Below are 19,166 nucleotides of genomic sequence, written 5' to 3' on the forward strand. Positions count from 1 at the left end.
CTCCCCGAGAACCCTCCACTGCTCCACTGGCTTCTTCCTCTCTCTCTCTCTCTCTCTCTCTCTCTCTCTCTCTCTCTCTCTCTCTCTCTCTCTCGCAAGAATGCGCTGCTGGCCTTGGTGGCAGTGGGTCCCCACACAGCACAGGCTGGCAGGGATCCAGGAAAGGGCGGGTCGGGAGGAAGAAGCCAGAAACGGCTCATAACAATGCCTGTCAATCAGCTGCCCACCACAACACCAGACCGGCAAGAAGGAAAAGCGGCAGCACGTTTAAAGAGTCCCATAATCACGTCTCAGCTCTCCGCTCCAACTCCATCCGTCCTGTAATTATCGCTGACAGTTCCACGGTTAAAAGCAGGGCGTGTGTGGACGATTAAAACGAAGAAGGAATGTTTGCCCGGAAACCGGGAAAGGGAATAACACTCGAAATGTATATAAGAAATACTCAAGTTAATAAAAAAAAAAAAAAAAAAAAACGAAGAAGGAAGGAGAAGTGAGAGAAGGGAGGGTGGAGCTCGAGAGGAAAAAGACAGGGGAGACGGCGGGGTACACGCGTGAAGGCTACAGAGAACCCCCTAAGTAGCGTGCTTACAGTAAACAAGGTTGAACTTCAGAGAGTGGGTGAGTCCCAAGATTCAGGGACCCTCCTGCAAATCAAGTGTCCTTTGGTTACTCGGAGCTGCATCTTCCAGGCAACTAGGGCTCAGGCAGAGGGCTCAGGGCTTCTCTCAAGGATGGACCGGTTGGGTATGACTATAGCCGGTGCAGCCTCATGCCCTCCCCACAGCCTCTCCCAGATACCACAGAGAACACTCACAGCTCCAGGATCAGAATGACGTCTGTCTTGTTCTCGTAGACCTCATGCAGGGTGATGACGTTTGGGTGCCGGATCTCCTTCAGGATGCTGACCTCCCGCTCGATGTCCTCTCGGCTCACGCCCCGCCGGCTGGACTTGGTCCTCCTTTTCTTGATGAACTTGGCCGCATACTGAAGACCGGTACTTTTCTCACGACATTTCTTCACAACGGCGAACTGTCCGCTGGCAGAGAAAGATTGGAACAGCATTTAAGGTGCACTGAAGACAGGATCTGGGCAAGGACGCAGCATAGGGACACACGGCAAACATGATTGGGGAAGTTCAAAAGTTCGACGATTATTGTGAATGGTGCAGCTTTATTGAGCCTGTTGCTCCTGAACAATACCATACAGAATAAATTTTCTTTCCTTCCTTTTCTTTCTTTCTTCCTTCCTTCCTTTCCTTTTTTTCTTTATTTCTTCCTTTCTTTCCTTTAACATATTTGACTGAATGGATAGCTAGCCAGTCTGTCTATAATTTTTTTTCCTCCTGTTTCAGGCACTCACATATGGGCTGTTTCAACAAACTCTTTTTCTGCATGTCTAGACAAAGAACGAGGAAAAAGGGGAAGGGGTGGAAGCAGACTGTTGGTATAGAACATGCAAGAGTTGACTTCAGAGACATATTCCTCACATCAGTATTAAATACCACAGCACCCAGAAGAACAAGGTCCACAGCACTCAGATCCAAAGGGCAGAGGAACAACTTCTTTACTCTGTTCATCCTCCTCCCAGTCGAAATCCCTTTCCAGGGATCTCTATGTTTCAGGGTTGCTGTCTTCACCCCCAAGCACTGGATCGTGTGATCTAGACTGAACCAATCAGTGCACTGTATTATTCTAGCTCCAATGACAAACATATGACCCATGTAAAACCTTCCAGACAACAGGGAGACAGTCTCTGTGAAGTCTGTGAACACTCTCTTCGTGGGCATTGAACTACATATAAAACTTCAAAGTGGCTGCCAGCTATGTGGTATCATTAGGGATCAGCTTGTGCTTTAAGGGAAACCACTGCAAAGGTGTCCCTGTGGGGAAAAGGAAACCAGGTCTGTGGACTATTATAGAGTGGCTGAATTAACACTAGCCTGAAACTATGTAAGCGAACTTTGCAGTACTCAGATCTTCTGGCTAAAGGCAGTTTGATCTGGGCTGTCTTTTTCCTGCAGATAGAAGCATCCTCAGGGCCACAGAACATACAATCAGATCTCTTTCCCACACGTGGAAGAGATCATCAGAAAGGAAGTTGGTAAGACAGCATGTGGTTAGATAACAGTGAGACTGTGGGATTAACTGGCAGTTCCGTCAGAGATACTGAGACACAGGGAGAAACATCTGGATCAATCCCCGCCCTCCCCCTTCTTCTCAAATGACAAAGGAAGGGTTGACCACCCCTCAAGACTCTGTACATTTCTGAGTACTTGCTGAAGAAAAGCTATCCATGAAAACAAAAAGGGGCAACCCAAACGAAGGGTAACATTTTCATATTAAGAGGGGGCACTTCACCACGTCCACATTTGCTTTAGAAGCAGAAGACACTGAAGAAAACTCACACACTCACACACACACATAACACATACCACACACACATACACACATTCACACACACTCACGCACACACACATACACACACTCACATACACGTATACCATACACATACATACATACACATCTTGCATACAAATACACTACACTTACATACACTCACACATACATATACACTCACACATACATACACATATACACAAATGCATTCACAGACACATACACACACATACCACACACTCATGTACACATATACCTTGTATACATACATATACACTCACAAATACATACACATTCACTCACACATACATACACATATACACAAATACATTTACACATACACACACATACACACTCAAATATACACGTACATACACATTTACACATACATACGCACACACATACCACATATACACACTCAAATATACACACAGATACACATTTATACATTCATTCACACAAACACACTGATGTATACACATAACACACACACATACACACACACACACACACACACACAGATTATCTTTGTAGCAACTTTTTTTTTTTTTTTTTTGCATGATGGGTAGATTCCCATTTTCCCCTCCTGCAGCAGAACACTGGAAAGCCAGGATTGACTGCTGTGAACTTGCTGGCTTAGAACCAAGACAGGATGTGACTATCTCAGTCACTTTACAGTTTTCCTGAAATCCCACACTGGCTTTTGTTTCATGGTGGAAAGCAGCAAAGACACGCTTCCACAACCTGCATAAGGAGCAGATTTATATCAGCTTGGGAATCCAGAGAAGAAATGCCAAGTGGCCCTCGCTTCACAACGACAGCATCAGGCACACTCAAGAGGACTCAAGATGGGGAGACCCAGCTGGGACAACCAATGACTATCCCAGACCCCCAGAGGCTGGGCTGTGCGTGCCTCACACATGGACACAGCGACTTGGCTCCAGGATCCAGGATCCAGGCCCATTCTCGGTTGACTCACGAAAACCTTCCTTCAGAGGAGCCTCACATGACACTCTCCTGAATGTGGCTTCACTTCTCAATGTCCCGAGGTTATGTAATGTCCAGGGAAGGTTAACCCTAAGGGCTACGATAGGACAGGAGCAGCCCGTGCAGTCCAGTTAGAACCCAAGGGCAAGGGAGTGTGGTGACATGCCCAGAGGCACATGGGCAGAATGTCCAGGACTCATGCCCTCAACGATAGCAGCACTGGACAGAGTGAGGACTAAGGCTCAATGGTTAGGAAAGGCCCTATCCTTGATGCCTGCAGGGCTTCAGAAGGTTCTGGAGAAACACCCACACCCAAGCCAATGCCATTCCTCTGAAAACGCCCCTCTTTATTTTTCTCTCTCTCCCTTGGCGATGACTTCATCTTCCCATGTCTCCTGAAGTCCCGAGTAGGGCGCACACCTTGTGTGGGACTTGACATTTTCCGAGTGCTTCTTTTCTCTCCCTCCTTCCCCTGGATGTGATTTTCCTGAGGACCACGGGCTCCAGGCTCCCCTTTCTATCACTTCCTTCCACCTTGGTATACAAGGCTGGCATTCTGAGCACCAGAGTATTAAAAGGGGTACATTGCATTATAGTAAGCCAACGGAACTATACAGCAGCTGCAAACCTGGACTACCTACAAGCTATTAACAGACTTACTTCAAATTCTACCAAGGGCAGATGATATCAAGATCATGCTATCTCGACGCATTGCTGAAGTAAAGGGGTGTTTTAACCTGCTTTCCAGTGCTATTACAAAATACCTGGTGTATCTTATAAAGAGAAAAAAGGTTTGTCTCATAATTTCAGATGGCCCAGGCCATTATCAACTAGCCTCGTTGCTGTGGGGCAGTAAATCATGTCAGGAGCACACATCAGACCAAAACCTTCCACCTCAGGGCCAGGAAAGAGAGTGGATGAAAAGGAGGCCAGGCTCTCATAACCACATTTAAGAGCATGCACCCCATGACCTAAATGCCTGTCATGGGGTCCCACCTCTTAGACCCTTTGTGTGTGAGCCACTGTAATACCCAAACTGCAAGAGTAAGTTGCTTAATTGAAGCTCTAACAGAGGTAGCATTTAGAAGTCCTGACGGCTTCGTGAGAAGTCTTCAGTGACCACTGTTACTAATCTGAAAAGGCAAACTGCTTGCTTTTATCTCAACCCAGTGTGATATTATCCTCAAAATATTACTTGTCCAACATCATCTCTCCACCCTTTCTCAGTGTCCCCGCCCAGGGTGTATTGCTACTGCAACCATAGAAAACCACAGGCTGCAGCCTGGAAGCTGCAGGCCACACAGGCTGCACACAGTGCTGGCAGCTGTGTTCTCTGTGCCCCGTCCTCTCCTCAGTCAGCCAGCACACTAAAGATGGACTCCTGAGAGAAGGAGCTTCCGTATCCGTTACCTTACGGTTGCAGTGATGAAATGACGTCACCCAGAGCAACTTGGCGGGGAGGCAAGACAGCTAGAGCACAATGCAGGGAGAGCAAACTGGAGGTAGAGTGAACCTACAAGCATCAGATCCCACACCCAGTGACATACATCCTCCAGCAAGGTTTGTGACCTCCTAAACCTGACAGCTCCACCATCAGGGAAACAAGAGGCCAAATGCCTGAGCCTGAGGGGCAATTCCCACTTAGATACCACATCCCAGCTCATCACAGGCAACTGTGGCAGAGGCTTAATGCACACTGGGTTACTGGCTAATGGCTGCTAGGGTCCTTCCTTGGCAGCCAGCTCTTGACCATGGCTCTTCTGGCACCTGTCTTCTACCCAAATTCAGTCTTTGAAGGTGATTCTTCCCTAGCAGCCCAACTAGCAACACCTTAGGGATGTTCAGAAAGGATGCCAGCATGGAGGACTGCACGGCAATGGCGGCTAGCCCTGCAAAGGCTTAGACAGGAAGTGGTGTGGCTTCCAGGCATGGGAACTGTCAGGACCCGACATACTGAATTTTCACGAGACAGTGGTGTAGAGTCCATACCGTGACATCTTCCACTAGCTGTTACTCATAACTTCCCGATCAATACCTGTGGCACTGACTAACGACAGGTTTATTCATTTCACTTTATGTGCAGTGAGCGTTTGCCTGATGTGTGCACCTCATGCATGAGGTGCCCATGGAGATTGGGAGAAGGCATCAGATCCCTGTAACTGGCGTTCAGACAGTTGTGAGTCACCACATGGATGCTAGGAACCAAATCTGGGTCTCCTAAAAGGCAGAAAAACGTTCCTAGCTGCTGAGCCATCTCTCCAGCCACCTTGCAGCACACTTTGTGATGCTCACACAAGCACATGCGTGCACGTGCACGTGCGCGTGCACACACACACAGGCACACACACACATACACACACAATGTCGAGCTGCAAGGAAGTGCACCCTGGCTGAGGACCCTCAAAGTTATTTTTCCCTCCATCTTAACTGAGCTCCCTCCGTGACAGCCAACGGCCCCTCCGTCCTCTGCTCAGCACCAGGTTTTGGTCTGGTTTGTTTGGGGACGAGGCATGGTTGTTATGGTTTTTGTTTTTGTTTTTCTTTTTCTTTTTTTTAAGCTTTCTGTGGCGTTTCACTATTTTAGATGGTCTCCTGAGCTGTTTGTTAAGCCGAGAAGATTAATGTGCCTCACAGAGAAAACAGGCATTCCAGTTTAGCATCACTCAGAGAAAGGAGCTCTGGCTGTGCGTTCCACATCAGGAAAGCGACACCACGCATTAAATAAGGTGCCTAGGAATGAAAATGCACTTAAAAAGGCTTATGCAGCACGCTTGTGAACAGGCTCCTGAGAACTTAGAGCTGCACTTCCTGGGGAGTAACAGCCCAGTGCCTGCCACTCAGTAATAGGCACAAACTTCCCTGAAAATGGAATGTACTACAGCATCGGAAGCAAACAACCAATTCATTTAACAAAAGTCCTCTCAATTGATTAAATAATCCATCCATTGGTTTTGATCAATAACCAGTCAATTAGTTGATTTCAGTTAATTCAAGTAATGGACATGCACTCTCGGGTGGACAGACACACGGCACTGAGATATATCCATACGTTGAAGAGTTCCAGAGATGAGGAGTTGCTGGTGTGATTCATGGAGAGAGCGCCTGCCTAACATGCAGGATTCTAAGTTGGTCCCCAGTGTTTGCTCTGCAAGCATGAGGACCTGGTTTCAAATCCCCAGCCCCCATGTTAAAAACAAAAAGTTAAAAACAAGGTGGCCCTCAATCCTGGCACTAGGGGCTGAAAACAGGAGAATCCTCAGAGCCTGCTGGCCAGCCAGTTAGTGAGTTCCAGGTTCACAGAGAGACCCTGCCTCAAATAAAAAGAGGAAGAGTACTGAAGGTAATGCTGATATCGACCTCTAGCCCATACACACTCGTGCGCGCGCGCGCACACACACACACACACACACACACACACACACACACGCACACACACACACACCACACACGCACACACACACACACCACACCACACCACACACACACACACACACACACACAGAGAGAGAGAGAGAAAGAGAGAGAGAGAGAGAGGTACACATATATACACAGAGACACAAAACATTATTTTTCAAAACCGCAAATCTTATTTAAAACCTTAGCTTATGAGAAATAACTGTCATCAAACTTCCCTGTCCAGCTTATTAATATATGGCATTTGGACAGGACCCTGATCATTATTGTGCATATAACCCTGCAAGGCCTGTGACATAGCTCCCCTTAGGGACAACCACAACACTCTATGACTGTCATCCCTTCTACCAGTGAGAAAAACAGCACTCGGGAACATTTTATAATTTTGCTTATCTATCACACGTGGGTAAAGCTGCATGAATGTCACATCGGTCCTAGTCCCAAAGCCCATTCACCAAGCCCAGTGACTTCGATAATGTCTCTGTACTGCACAGGGCTGACACCCCACTGGGGGGACAGATCTTCCCAGGGAAGATCCTTGAGGGTAGGTTGCACTCTGAAGGTTTGGTGGATAACTCCATTAGTTAAGCCCCACCCCCTCTCTCTTTCTCTCTCTCTTTTTGAAAACTCCAATGCCTCAGTTAATTAAAACCAGTTGGAGATGCTCTGAAGAGCCCTGCAATAAAAAGTAACCCATGTTTGTATAATTGCTGAGAAAGCATTCTACAGGTTGGGGATCGCTAATCAGAATATCAAAATATTCCAAATCCGAAACCTTTGAGCACTGTGAAAAGCTCCACACTACAAAGTAATTTTTTTCATGCTGAAAATTATTAACAATGTTGCACAAGATATCTTCTGGTCATACAGGCGTGCTGCATGTGAAACAAATGAGTTCCATGGTCCCATCCCGGGATTCCTCACTGTGCCTAGGCAAGTATTCTAGAATCAGAAAGACGACAGGAAAACATTGTGAGCGACAAATGAATTGTGTGCATCTGAAACAACAGAGTCAACTCCAGGTACGTACTGCACACCTGCCTGTGAAGCCAGGGTGCTGTGGTAGGTCCTACGTCATTCACTGAACCCTGAAAATGAACAGCCCAAACAAGTCCAATGTCCAAATACACAACTCTCCTCATGGGAAAGAAAGGTCAGATAGGTTCCACTACCAGAAAAGGGTCCCGTGGTCTGTGAGTCCTCGTCATCCAGAGAGAGGTAGGGGAGGAGGAATGGGAAAGGGAGAAGGAAGAAGTGTGGGAGGAAAGGAAAAGGGAAAGTGGAAATGGACAAAAAGATGCCGTACTAGGCGTAGAAAAGGCACGCTGTGACAAGACACGACTGTGCCCAATCTGGGGTCGAACCATGCTGCACTTCTCCAGCCAATCCCCAAGAACATGCTCTCAGCCTGTTCAGGGGAGGCAGATTCAGAACGGCGACTAACAGCAAATACTGTCTTTGCCTTTAATTTTAAAGCACACCCGCAATGAATGTGTGGGCGGCCAGCGTGGGAACTCGTTAACGCTGGCCCCGGGTGGTACCCATTCCCTTGGAACACCTTCTTGACAAGGGCCGCACTGGGAACCACTCTCTCTGCCTCCCCATTAAGAAGCTACAATAAAAAGCACTCAGGGTACACATCAGCAAGATGAAAAGCTTGTCAGTTTTAAAATTCTCATTGTTAAGAAGGGGAAAAAAAAACTATTTGAACTGTTGTGGGACTCACAAAAATGACCTGGAAAGCATGGGTTTCCTTATGCGTAAGCAGCTCAGGTTGCCATGACACAGGGAGACACAGCTTCCCAAGTGGATCAACAGTATCCTGTCACCCAGGGAACCCCAGGAAGGCCAAGGTCAGGGGTGGAGGGGTGGGAGCGTGCATGCAAGTAACTCAGCCAGTGGAGGGGAGCAGGGAATATGCAGGTCCCTTGGGAGCATCAGCATCCTAAAGACAGCATCACTCTGCAGAAGACCCAGAACACCCTGGACCTCCAGCGTGGAATCTAGGAAACTGGTGGGAGGCCAAAGCACCCTCCTCGGAATTGCTGTTCGGTCGGTTGCCGGTTTCTAGAGACAGCCTCTTGTGTAGCCCACATAGGCCTGGACTCCTAATCACCTGCCCCCTGTTTTCCGTTGGAGACGTAAGGACACTTCCAGATCCATCTGGAAGAACGAGTCTAGAGTTCGTGAGAAGACTTGGAGAAAGTTTAGGGAAATCTGACAGGCAGTCCTGACAGGCTGCTGCTGCTGCAGGGTTAGGCTTGGCCCTTGTCACAGGCAACAGGACGTAGCGTGTGCTGGTTCCTTCGTTCGAGGCTGTTGTTATCCACGAAACCCTCAAAAAGTTATGGGTTTTTAAGACTTGGAGCATGTAAGCCCAGCATTCTGTAGGTGTGCCAGGTCCTCTCTCCCAGTGGCACAGTCAGCTCTTTGGAAATGAGGCTGTACTCTGCCCACTGCGGACTTTAGGGCCGAACGCAGAAAACACATCTGAGGCTACCCCTAATGGGTAGACTTGTGGTCAAACCCCTCCGTGGGTGGAGCTGAACAGAAAGGTGGGGGTGGAAAATGCCAGGACTAGTACGGATCCTGCTGGGGCTCTGGTGCCTTAGAAAGTGATGTTGGGCTGTTTCTGGCTTGGGAGAGGAGGTCAAAGGGTTGTCCTGGGGAAAGGTAAATCCATGAGTCTCAGGTGACGGGGCTCTCACCATAGCGCAGTGTCTGCAGCCATTCCCTTCTGGCTGACTTGCCAGTTGTGCTAGATATTTCTGGTGCCATCTGAGAACAGACTATGATGAAGAGAATAGAGACAGAAACGTGCTGGATGCCGGCCAAGCTGTCCTACAGACCTATTTGTTTTTGGTTTTGAGGGGGAGTTTGTTGGTAGTAACTGTGGATTGAAGCTAGGCCCTTGTTCAATACCCGTGAGCTAACCGTCACCCAGCCCTTTTTTTATTTCTGGTGTGATACAGGGTCTTTCTATGTTGACCAGGCTGGCCTTGAACTTATGATCCTGTTCATCTCCAGCGTGTACCACCATACCTGTCAGGCTTACAACAGGTACGCACCACCGTGCCTGTCCAGCTCACACTGCTATTTTAATCCGGGTTAGGCTCTTGTGCCTTGGGTACTCACTGCCTAAGTAAACAATACTGGCTCAGATAAGGTCCTGACAGTTCAGGGATTTACCGCCCACAGGGATGTCTAAGACGTTTCAACCCAAGAGAACGCCTAAATGCTCAAAGACTGGATGTACAGACGGCAGGTCTCTTAGGGAGCTGGAAGCTGTGGTGGGACCTTCGCCCACTGTGAACAGCATCAACCCTAAGACCTAACAGCACTGGAGCTCTTTCTGCTCTTCTCTTGTTGCAAACTGTCACTTAACACAATCCAAACTGGGTCTCCGGTGGACCAAATAATCAGGCAACATTCCAAACATCTCCAGATACAGTAAGCGCCACGGTACAGTCACACACCAAGTCTAGTTTTATGTAAGACAGCAATGTCCTGTAAAGAAGTGCATCTGCGCTAATCCTGTAGAGACTTGATGCCCCAGGGAAGGGGGACGGGGAGTAAACTGGGAGTGGGGGAGCACCCTCTCAGAGGCAAAGGGGAGGAGGGATGGGGTGAAGAACTCTTGGAGGGGCAGGGAAAGCGGGTAGCATTTGGGATGTAAATAAATGAAACAATTTTAAAAGAAATAAAAGTTGATCTCAAATCAAAATAAAGCAAAATGCAAAAAAAGAAAAAAAAAAGAAAGAAGGTGCATCTGCAGATCGCCATCATCCCGCCATCATTCGGCGGCCATGATCACATCGCATAGACAGAGACTGGGGCTTCCAGCCTCAAGATAACATTCCAGCCACTGGGATCTGGGCTGTTTGACTATTCTGACTTCACCGTGTTAATCCCTTGAGCCCTTCCCATTATTTGATCACAGTGACAGCTACTGGGACAAAGTTAACTGGGCCAGAAGGTACAATCTGCTCTGAACTCAGCAGGGTGCTGGGGGGGGGGGGGAGCACTGTTCCTGTGTCTGCATGAAGAGAGCAGAAACCTGCCAGGCGCTCAGCTTAAGTTCCTTACTCCAATAGAAGGAGGACAAAAGTCAGACTTCTTCCCAGTGTCAAGATGGAGAGCAATCGACTAGAAGGAAGAGGGAGCTGTCGGTGTCTACGCAGCTCAGAGGCAGATTAAGAAGCAGCCTGAAGAGCTGTGAAAGGACTCGGTGGGTGAGAGCACTGTGCAAACATGAGGGCCTGAGCTCAGATTCTCAGCACTCAACTAAAAGGTGGCAATGGCTGCAGATGCCTGGAACCCCAGCGTTTGAACAGGTTGGGGGCGGGATGTCCATGGAGGCTTTCTGGGCAGCTAGCCTACTGGAAAAACAGTGAGTTCCAGATTCAGTCATAGATCCTGCCTCAGGGGACTTAGGGCAGAGAGTGATCCTGTCTCAAGGGACTGAGGCACAGGGCATGTGACATCCTCCTCTGGCACACAAGCATAGGGGTGCACGCGCACACATACACACTCACATATACACATAACACACACACACACACACACACACACACACACACACACACGACTTACAAAAATCATGGGAACCCTTAGTGTATTACCCTGCTCTATTCTGGAAAACAGGAGCAGACCTAACGAAGGTGTCAATTTTCATTGTTCCCTCTCTTTTAGGTCAAAAGAGTTTGCCTGTGAGCTCTTCTTACAGCCGGACCTGGGACGGAGAGTCCCACGGAGAACAGTTAGTTTCATCATGCCCTATAAAGGTCGGGCCCATGGTGGTAAAGAGTCTGGGCATGGGTAACTTGAAGACACTCGAGCACACCTACCCTTGCGTGGCTGTCAGCACAGCCACGTGGCCGGTGTGTTTCAGACATGCTCTGTGTGAATCAATACAGCTCTGCAGATTCAGGCACCCACGCGCAAAGCTTCCGCTGTGTTGTGCTGACCTGCTCTGGGCACTGAGGCCACAGGATCAGGTCTGCAGGGGCTGACAGGTTGTCTGCATGGCCAGGACAAATCCTTTCCAGAGCTCCCGTCCAGGTCCTTTCAGGTGATATCTATGGATCTGTAAGTCAGGTGGGACTCACCCCACAGAGGAAGTCGAGGGGTAGGAAGGGACTGAGCAGGTCACCTCAGGCCAGGCGAGGCAAGTCTGGCACACAGCGTCCCTCCCTGCTGGAGTTACTGAAGTGAGAGCCACTCTGATAAATGTGAAAGAAGATCAGTGAAAGAGAAACCAGAGCTCCCTGAAAGCCTGGGCATTTGCTCCTTGCAAGCAGAACTCTCTGGAAGCCTGCCGGGAGGACTGACCTCACCCCAGGGATCTGATCCCTACACACATGGGGCTAATGGCGAGAGCTGTGAGGTAACTGTAAATTCCGCAGACAGGAGACGGGACACTTTGGCAATATTACTACTCTGAGGAACCGAGTGTCGACAAGCATAAACATCCTAAGCTAAACTGTAAAGAAAAACAAAAGCAACGGTGTGTATTAAGTTTGTGACAACTTCTAAAACGGGGGCTGAGCAAGCCCAGCGGCCTTCCCAGAGTGACGGCATATAACTTCCGGTTGACCAAGTGAGGCAGGGTTCATAAAGAATCTACCCAGGATCACGACCAGGCCCTGTGTGAGTTCCTTTTCTGTTGCCATAATAACATACGACCAATAGTGACTTACAAAGAGTTTGTTTTGGTTTACAGTTCCAGAGAGAGAGAGTCAATAGCAGGGGGAGAGACACAGTAGCCAGAGCAGGAAGCTGAGAGACCACATCTTCAGAGCAACCAGGAAGCAAAGGGGTGAACCGGCAGAGGCACGGGGATATAAACTCTCAAGCCCACTCCCAGGGATGTACTTCCTCCAGCAAGGCTTCGTCTCCTAAAGGTTGGTAACCTCCCCGAACACCATATCAGCCACTGAGAACCAAGTGTTCAGACACAGGATCCACCACAGGCCAAATGGAAACGGCTAGCATTTTTGTAGCAAAAGACAACTTATAGGGATTGGCACATGTTTAAGTGAGCACACGTAGGAGACTCCTGTTAGCCTGCTTCCTGTCACCATGACAAACTGTGGCAGAGAAGGGTGCTTCCCTTCTCCTGCAGTCTTGGCAAGGAGCTGACCACGGTCAAAATCTATCAAAATCATTTTAAGAACTCGTGATAATTCATTTAGTTCTTACTGCAAACAAATGAGTCAATCCGACGCCCTAGTTGTTAGCTCTTGCAATCTCTCTTGCTGCCCTGGCGGCCTCAGAGAAAATGACTGTGCATCAAGTAGGCAGCTAGACTGCCCTTTTGCCAGCAAAAGCCATTCTGAACTTACTGCAATGTCTAAGAAAACTGCAGGACAATCGCAGATGAAGGCACGGGCTCGGCCAGGCCCGTTTCAGTTTATAACACACATGTTGCTAGCACAGGCCTGGGTGAACCTACACCCGTATCCATCTAGACCTGAGAGAGAGCACTTCCCCCATATCCCAGCAGAGGGAACTGTTACAGAAACTAGAAGCAAGACTGTGATTGGTGCAAACACAAGCCTTCATTTGCATGTGAGCTGCGCTGTGATTGGCCTAAGCAACATGTCTGGGTTCTGCAGTGAGTGGGCTGCCTCCCTGATGTTGCAGCATCAGGGTCAATAAAAGACCCGTAGTGTTGGCCGGACTAATCAAAGAAAGGGGCAGGCACCCACAAAGGTAGCAGCAGCGACAGGGAAGCAGGCAGTGGTGGTAGCAGGTGAGAGCTGGCAGACCAAGCTGCACAGTGGTGAGGTTGGTACCTGACTGATGGCTGATGAAAGCCGCCATAGCAGGAACAGAAGACAGACAGCTGAGGCTGGAAAAGACAAACATCTGTAAAACTATGGTGACCGGAAATGCAAAGTCTGACTACCAAGACAGTCACAGAAAATTATCAAGTTTTGAGGGACAAAGGCCTTGTGCCCAGGAGCTGTAACACTGGCCACTATCAGCAGCAGTGTCCAGAAGTCCCAGCTTCCCAGGCCCACACAAAAGCTGTACACTTCTAGAGCCAAAGGTCCTAGTGTCCTAGGCCAGCACAGGGTGGTCTTGAAAAGGCTGAGGATCCTCACATCACCTACACAAAGCCCATCTAAGGTGCCAGTTGGGGCTGTTCCCACCTCCTTGCTCTCTACCGTCAAAGGCCAGAGAAAAGGCTTCACTTCTCAAGCAGGTGGGGATGATGTAATCACCTGCTGTGAGGGAATGGTGATGTCATCACCTGCTGTGAGGGAATCATTCAGGAAAAGCATTTATCAGGAACAGGAAAAACTCAAGCAGTGTTGTGCTGAGAATAGCTTAAGTTAGAAAATCTGACATCCGAAGCAAGACTTAGCCAAGCCTCACTTTCCGTTCTTGTTGGTGTGAACAGGAAATATTGCAGGCTGTGTGAGAGAAGCCATCTTGCTTAGGAGCTCCTGTTTAAGCCACTATGCTGAACAGGGGTGACTTGCAGAGACATGAGCAGTACAAGAACTTCCAAATCCTGTACCAAGGACGAAAACCATGAAACACGGAAGCAGGAAGCTCATCTTTTGACCTCAGCAAACTCTAGTGCTGGCAGAGTGGGCGACTCGGTCTCAGACCTTAGAATCCCAAACCCTTAGTGTTATTGTTTGATTGACAGGCCCAGTCACTAAAGAGAACAATAGCTGGATGGGTTATTAGTTTTTATTATTTTTATCATCATCATCATCATCATCTTAGAATATTATAAGGACACAGACACAGAAACAGCAGAAAGCAATGTGGAAAGGGCACTGGAATCATATCTAGAGTTGGATGTCAGTGCTGGGATGAAGGTCTGTGTGCAAAGTGCTTGTAGTATTCACCAAGCCACAGCAGCATACAGAGTTCAGAGGTCATCTTAGCACTTCGTAGTAGTAGAGGAAGGAGGAACAGAAGTTCAAAATCATCCTGGGCTTCATGTGGCCTGGTGATAGATAGATAGATAGATAGATAGATAGATAGATAGATAGATAGATAGATAGATAGACAGATATAGATAGATAGATGATAGATAGATAATAGATAATAGATAGATAGATAATAGATAGATAGATGATAGATAATAAGTAGATATATAGATAGATAGATAGATAGATAGATAGATGATAGATAGATAGATAATAGATAATAGATAGATAATAGATAGATAGATGATAGATAATAAGTAGATAGATAGATGATAGATAGATAGATAATAGATAGATAATAGACAGATGATAGATAATAAGTAGATAGATAGATAGATAGATAGATAGATAGATAGATAGATAGATAGATAGATGGATGTGGATGAACAACAGGGCATGCAGTCACTATCTGACTGATTCAAAACAGGCACTGTTAGTGACTCTGGGTAAAATGGAATTAAACTTTACACTCATTCAAAATCTGACTCCCTTAAATGCATGCAATTAACTTTCACACAAGAAAACCCCTGAAACTTCCCTCTTAACTGTAAAATTAATTCACTATATACATGAACCTATACAAGTCCCCAGTAACGTCAATTATCTATTTAGAAAACTTGCATGGGCATATTTCATTGTAGAAAAATGGAGGACAGCTATGCAGCCTACATCACTGGGACATACACACACACTTAAGTTTTAAGTAACAAACACTTAGAGATGCGCCGGCTTCGGGGCAGAGCTGCCTGACAGAAATACACGACAAGCCACAAGCGCAGACAGTCTGTGCTGTAGCCCCCACTTCAGTGAAGCAGAAAGGACAGGCCAGATTAACGTCAGTAGCATATCTTATTCCAGTACTGCAAAATACTGCGACTTACACATTTAGACACTATGAGTCTAATTTCTCTCTACTTTTACTTTCTATCTATTTTTCTAGACAGGGTCTCACTGTGTCATGCTAGGTAAGACGTTAACTCACAGAGCCTCAGCCTCCTCAACCTCACGGACCCTCATGCCCGGCCTTTGCCCCCTCTCTGTTGCTTGAGTCTGGTGCACACTTGGCACTCACAGCACAGCACAGTTCAAGTACCCAATGGCTACAAACGAGTGTCAGCTGTTGTGTACAGCAACACAGCCCGAGGCTAATTTTATAGCTATAATATAAAACTGGGACAGCACAGTATTTATAGATGGGAAGTAGACGAGAGCTTTCTGAGGTAGCTGGGATGTAAACCACAGCTAATTCAGCACCTTAATCACCAGAGGGGAAGTGCAAGGGTCTGGGAGAGCCAGGCTGTCCACCTAGGATATAATGTTCTTTAACATAGATGAAAATCAACAAAGGAAACGAAGAGACAGTTTGCAGAATGGGAGAGAATCTTTGCCAGTTATAAAACTGACCGGGGACAGTCGTCTAGAATCTATAAAGAACTCGGAAATTAAAAACTAAGATATAGGGGTTGGGGATTTAGCTCAGTGGTAGAGCGCTTGCCTAGGAAGCACAAGGCCCTGGGTTCGGTCCCCAGCTCCAAAAAAAAAAAAAAAAAAAAAAAAAAACTAAGATATAAAATAGATCAAACAATCAATAAATGGGCAAATGAGCTAAACAGACAATTCCCGAAAGTATAAATACCAATGGCCAAGAACCACTTGACACCATGATCAACACCCCTGGTTGTCAAACGAAAACTACATTAAGATTCCATCTCCCATGGCTTCAGCTGCATATGTAGCAGAGGATGGCATCGTCTGGCATCAGTAGGAGAAGCCCTTGGTCCTGGGAAGGCTCAATTTCCCCAGTGTAGGAGAATGCCAGGGCAGTGAGGTGGGAGTAGGTGGGTGGGAGGCAGAGCATCCTCATAGAAGCAGGGGGAGGGGGAGGGGAGAGGGGGGAAACGGGAAAGGGGGGAACTGGGAAAGGGGATAACATTTGAGATGTAAATACATAAAATATCTAATAAAAAAAAAGATTCCATCTCATCCGAGTCAGAACGACTATTACCAAGAACAAATGGTCACAAGTGCTAATGGAAGTGTGACTAAAAAGGAACCCTGATTCACCACTGGTGGGAGTGTAAACCTGCAAGACTACTTTGAAAATCAGGATTGGAGGCTCCTCAAAAAACTACTATTCCAGCAGGAGGCCTCAGCAGGCAAAGGCACTCTCTGCACAAGCCTGCAGCCTGGGCTTGTTCCAGTGCATCTATCTACAGGATAGAAGGAGACAAGCTTCCTGCAAGCTGTCCTCTGACCTCCACAGGCCTGATGTGGCACACAGGCATGCCCACACACACAGCAACGCAGCAAACATTTTAAAAGCTTCTATCACACTCCTGGGGACATCTCTCAAGAAATTCAAGTCATCAGGCCACATGACGAACAGCCATGCTCACGATTGCAATAATCACAGAGGGTCAAGTCGCAGTACCAGCCTAGACATCCATCCGCACAGGTAAACGGAGAAAGGAATGTAGTGCCTACATAAGGAGGAGTTGTAATCAGCCATAAATAAGGAGGAAAATCGTGTCACGGACAGGAAAATGAAACTGGAGGCGGCGTTAAGCAAAATAAGCCAGGCTCAGGAAGACGAACATTTCATGTGAAATCTAAACATGTGAGGTAGGAAGGGGTGGAGGGCTGCATGTGAGTGAGTGTTGTTTGCATGACACAAAAGCAGAAGGGTGACTGTAAGAAAGAACAAAGCCAGTGTGGCATTGGGGGCTGGGAGGGGACAGGTATAAGTAAAATAAGATGCTGTGACATGGAGAAAAATGTCTCAAATTTTAGGAGACAAGGAAGTGACTTTTCCAAGCTCTGTTATGTGCACTGAGACAGTTTCCTTTTTAAATATACTCTGCCACCTTTCCCATGGAAGTCAACTCATCTGAGGCACACCGCAAGAAGCATTTGTGTGCCTGAAGGCCCATGCCACGTCTCCATACAACTTTCTCTGCCAACTCCTGTTGGGATCACCACTGGTTCCCTGCACACTCGAGTAAGGCTCTGAAAGAGAGGACGTCGGTTCACACGCCTCAGTCTATAAGGCGATAAACAGGGATCCAGTTTCAGTGTGGAAACAGATGCACGTTAGAATTCAGACAGTTTTGAAAGTTTGATTCCAAACATTAGGTGAGGTTTACCAGATGTCCTTATTTCCATCACCATCATACCCACCTCTTTTCTCATCCTGAGACGAGACAGCAGAAGTGAGAAAGGGCGTGTGGAGAAGTTTCTGAGGTGGTCAAGGAAGAGGAAGCAGGCATTCTGATGCCTGAAGCAGAGCCATGAGAACTAACAGTGGGATTAACAGGAGAATCTCTAGGCGCAAGTTTCACAGCACAGGGAAGCGCGTCCTCTCTCCCTGCATCACGCACCTTGTGTGCATATGCTTGTTCATATTTATGTGGGTACACATATATGCAGGTGTGCATGCCTCTGTGTGTGCACATGTGTGTGCAGGCTACAGAATAACTTCAGGTATCACCCACTATTTTCTTTTTTGGAACATGGTTTTCTTGGTCTTCGTTCTATTGCTGTGAGTGAAGCAACTCTTACCAGAGAAAACTGTGGACGTGCTTGCAGTTTCAGAAGTTTCATCCATTAGCATCACAGTGGGTGGGAAGCATGGTGGGAGCATGGCAGCACTCAGGGTGCTGGATCAATAGCTGAGAAGGACATCCTGATCCACGGGCCAAGAGAGAGGGAGATTGGGCCTGGCATAGGCTTTTGAAACCTCAAAGCCTGCCCACAGTGGCACACTTCCTTCAACAAGGCCATACCTATATGAACCTATGGGAGCCACCTTTATTCAAACCACTTCACCAAGTAGGCTAAGCTGACTGGCCATCAAGCTGCAGGGATCCAGCTATGCCAGGGCTGGGCTAAAGAGCACACATGTGTAAGTTCTAGAGATAGAACTAGCCCGAGGCATGGGAGCACTGAACCTGCCACGCCAGCAGTCATGGACCGCTAATGCCGTGCCCAGCGTGCTGAGGAACATCCAAGGCACCTGCCGTGATCCCTGAACCAGATCCGTGAACTGCTGTCGGTATGCAGTCATTCGGTGAACACTGTCTGGTTCACTGTGATGAGCGACCAGTTCTCTAAAACATCACAGAAAAGGGAAATCTGTAAAGTAACACATGGTTCCGCCTTCTCCTCACTGAGAACAGTAACCTCACAAAAGTCTCTCCTCTTCTTTCCATTGCTTCTTCCCTTCTCTCTAATCACAAACAGAATGCAAAGGACACACCATTTCAACACTGCCTAAATCTACACAGCTGACCTAGAGAAAGTTCTGAGTTCGCAGGGACCAACTACTTCTGCAAGAAGGGCATCGGGTTCTAGTCGCTGTTTACAGCTGCTGTGCTGAACCACAGGCAGCCTGAAGTCACTTTTGACAGAAAGACCTGAC

The 19,166-nt window shown here is 47.6% G+C and overlaps 1 protein-coding gene across 5 annotated transcripts in view; it reads right to left on the reverse strand.

The window, feature by feature from the left end:
* Dapk1 (death associated protein kinase 1) overlaps positions 1-19,166 on the reverse strand; it is a 161,033-nt gene that overhangs the window by 70,351 nt on the left and 71,516 nt on the right. For 4 of the 5 annotated variants that reach the window (NM_001107335.2, XM_063276328.1, XM_063276329.1 and 1 more), the window contains exon 3: positions 815-1,036. In NM_001107335.2, coding sequence (NP_001100805.2) covers positions 815-1,036 — 222 coding nt within the window. Of the gene's footprint in view, positions 1-814; positions 1,037-13,594; positions 13,646-19,166 lie in introns of those variants that run through there. The other variant, XM_063276330.1, reaches the window with a different exon arrangement.

This window comes from Rattus norvegicus, chromosome 17, assembly GCF_036323735.1.
Source record: "Rattus norvegicus strain BN/NHsdMcwi chromosome 17, GRCr8, whole genome shotgun sequence".
Lineage (NCBI taxonomy): Eukaryota > Metazoa > Chordata > Mammalia > Rodentia > Muridae > Rattus > Rattus norvegicus.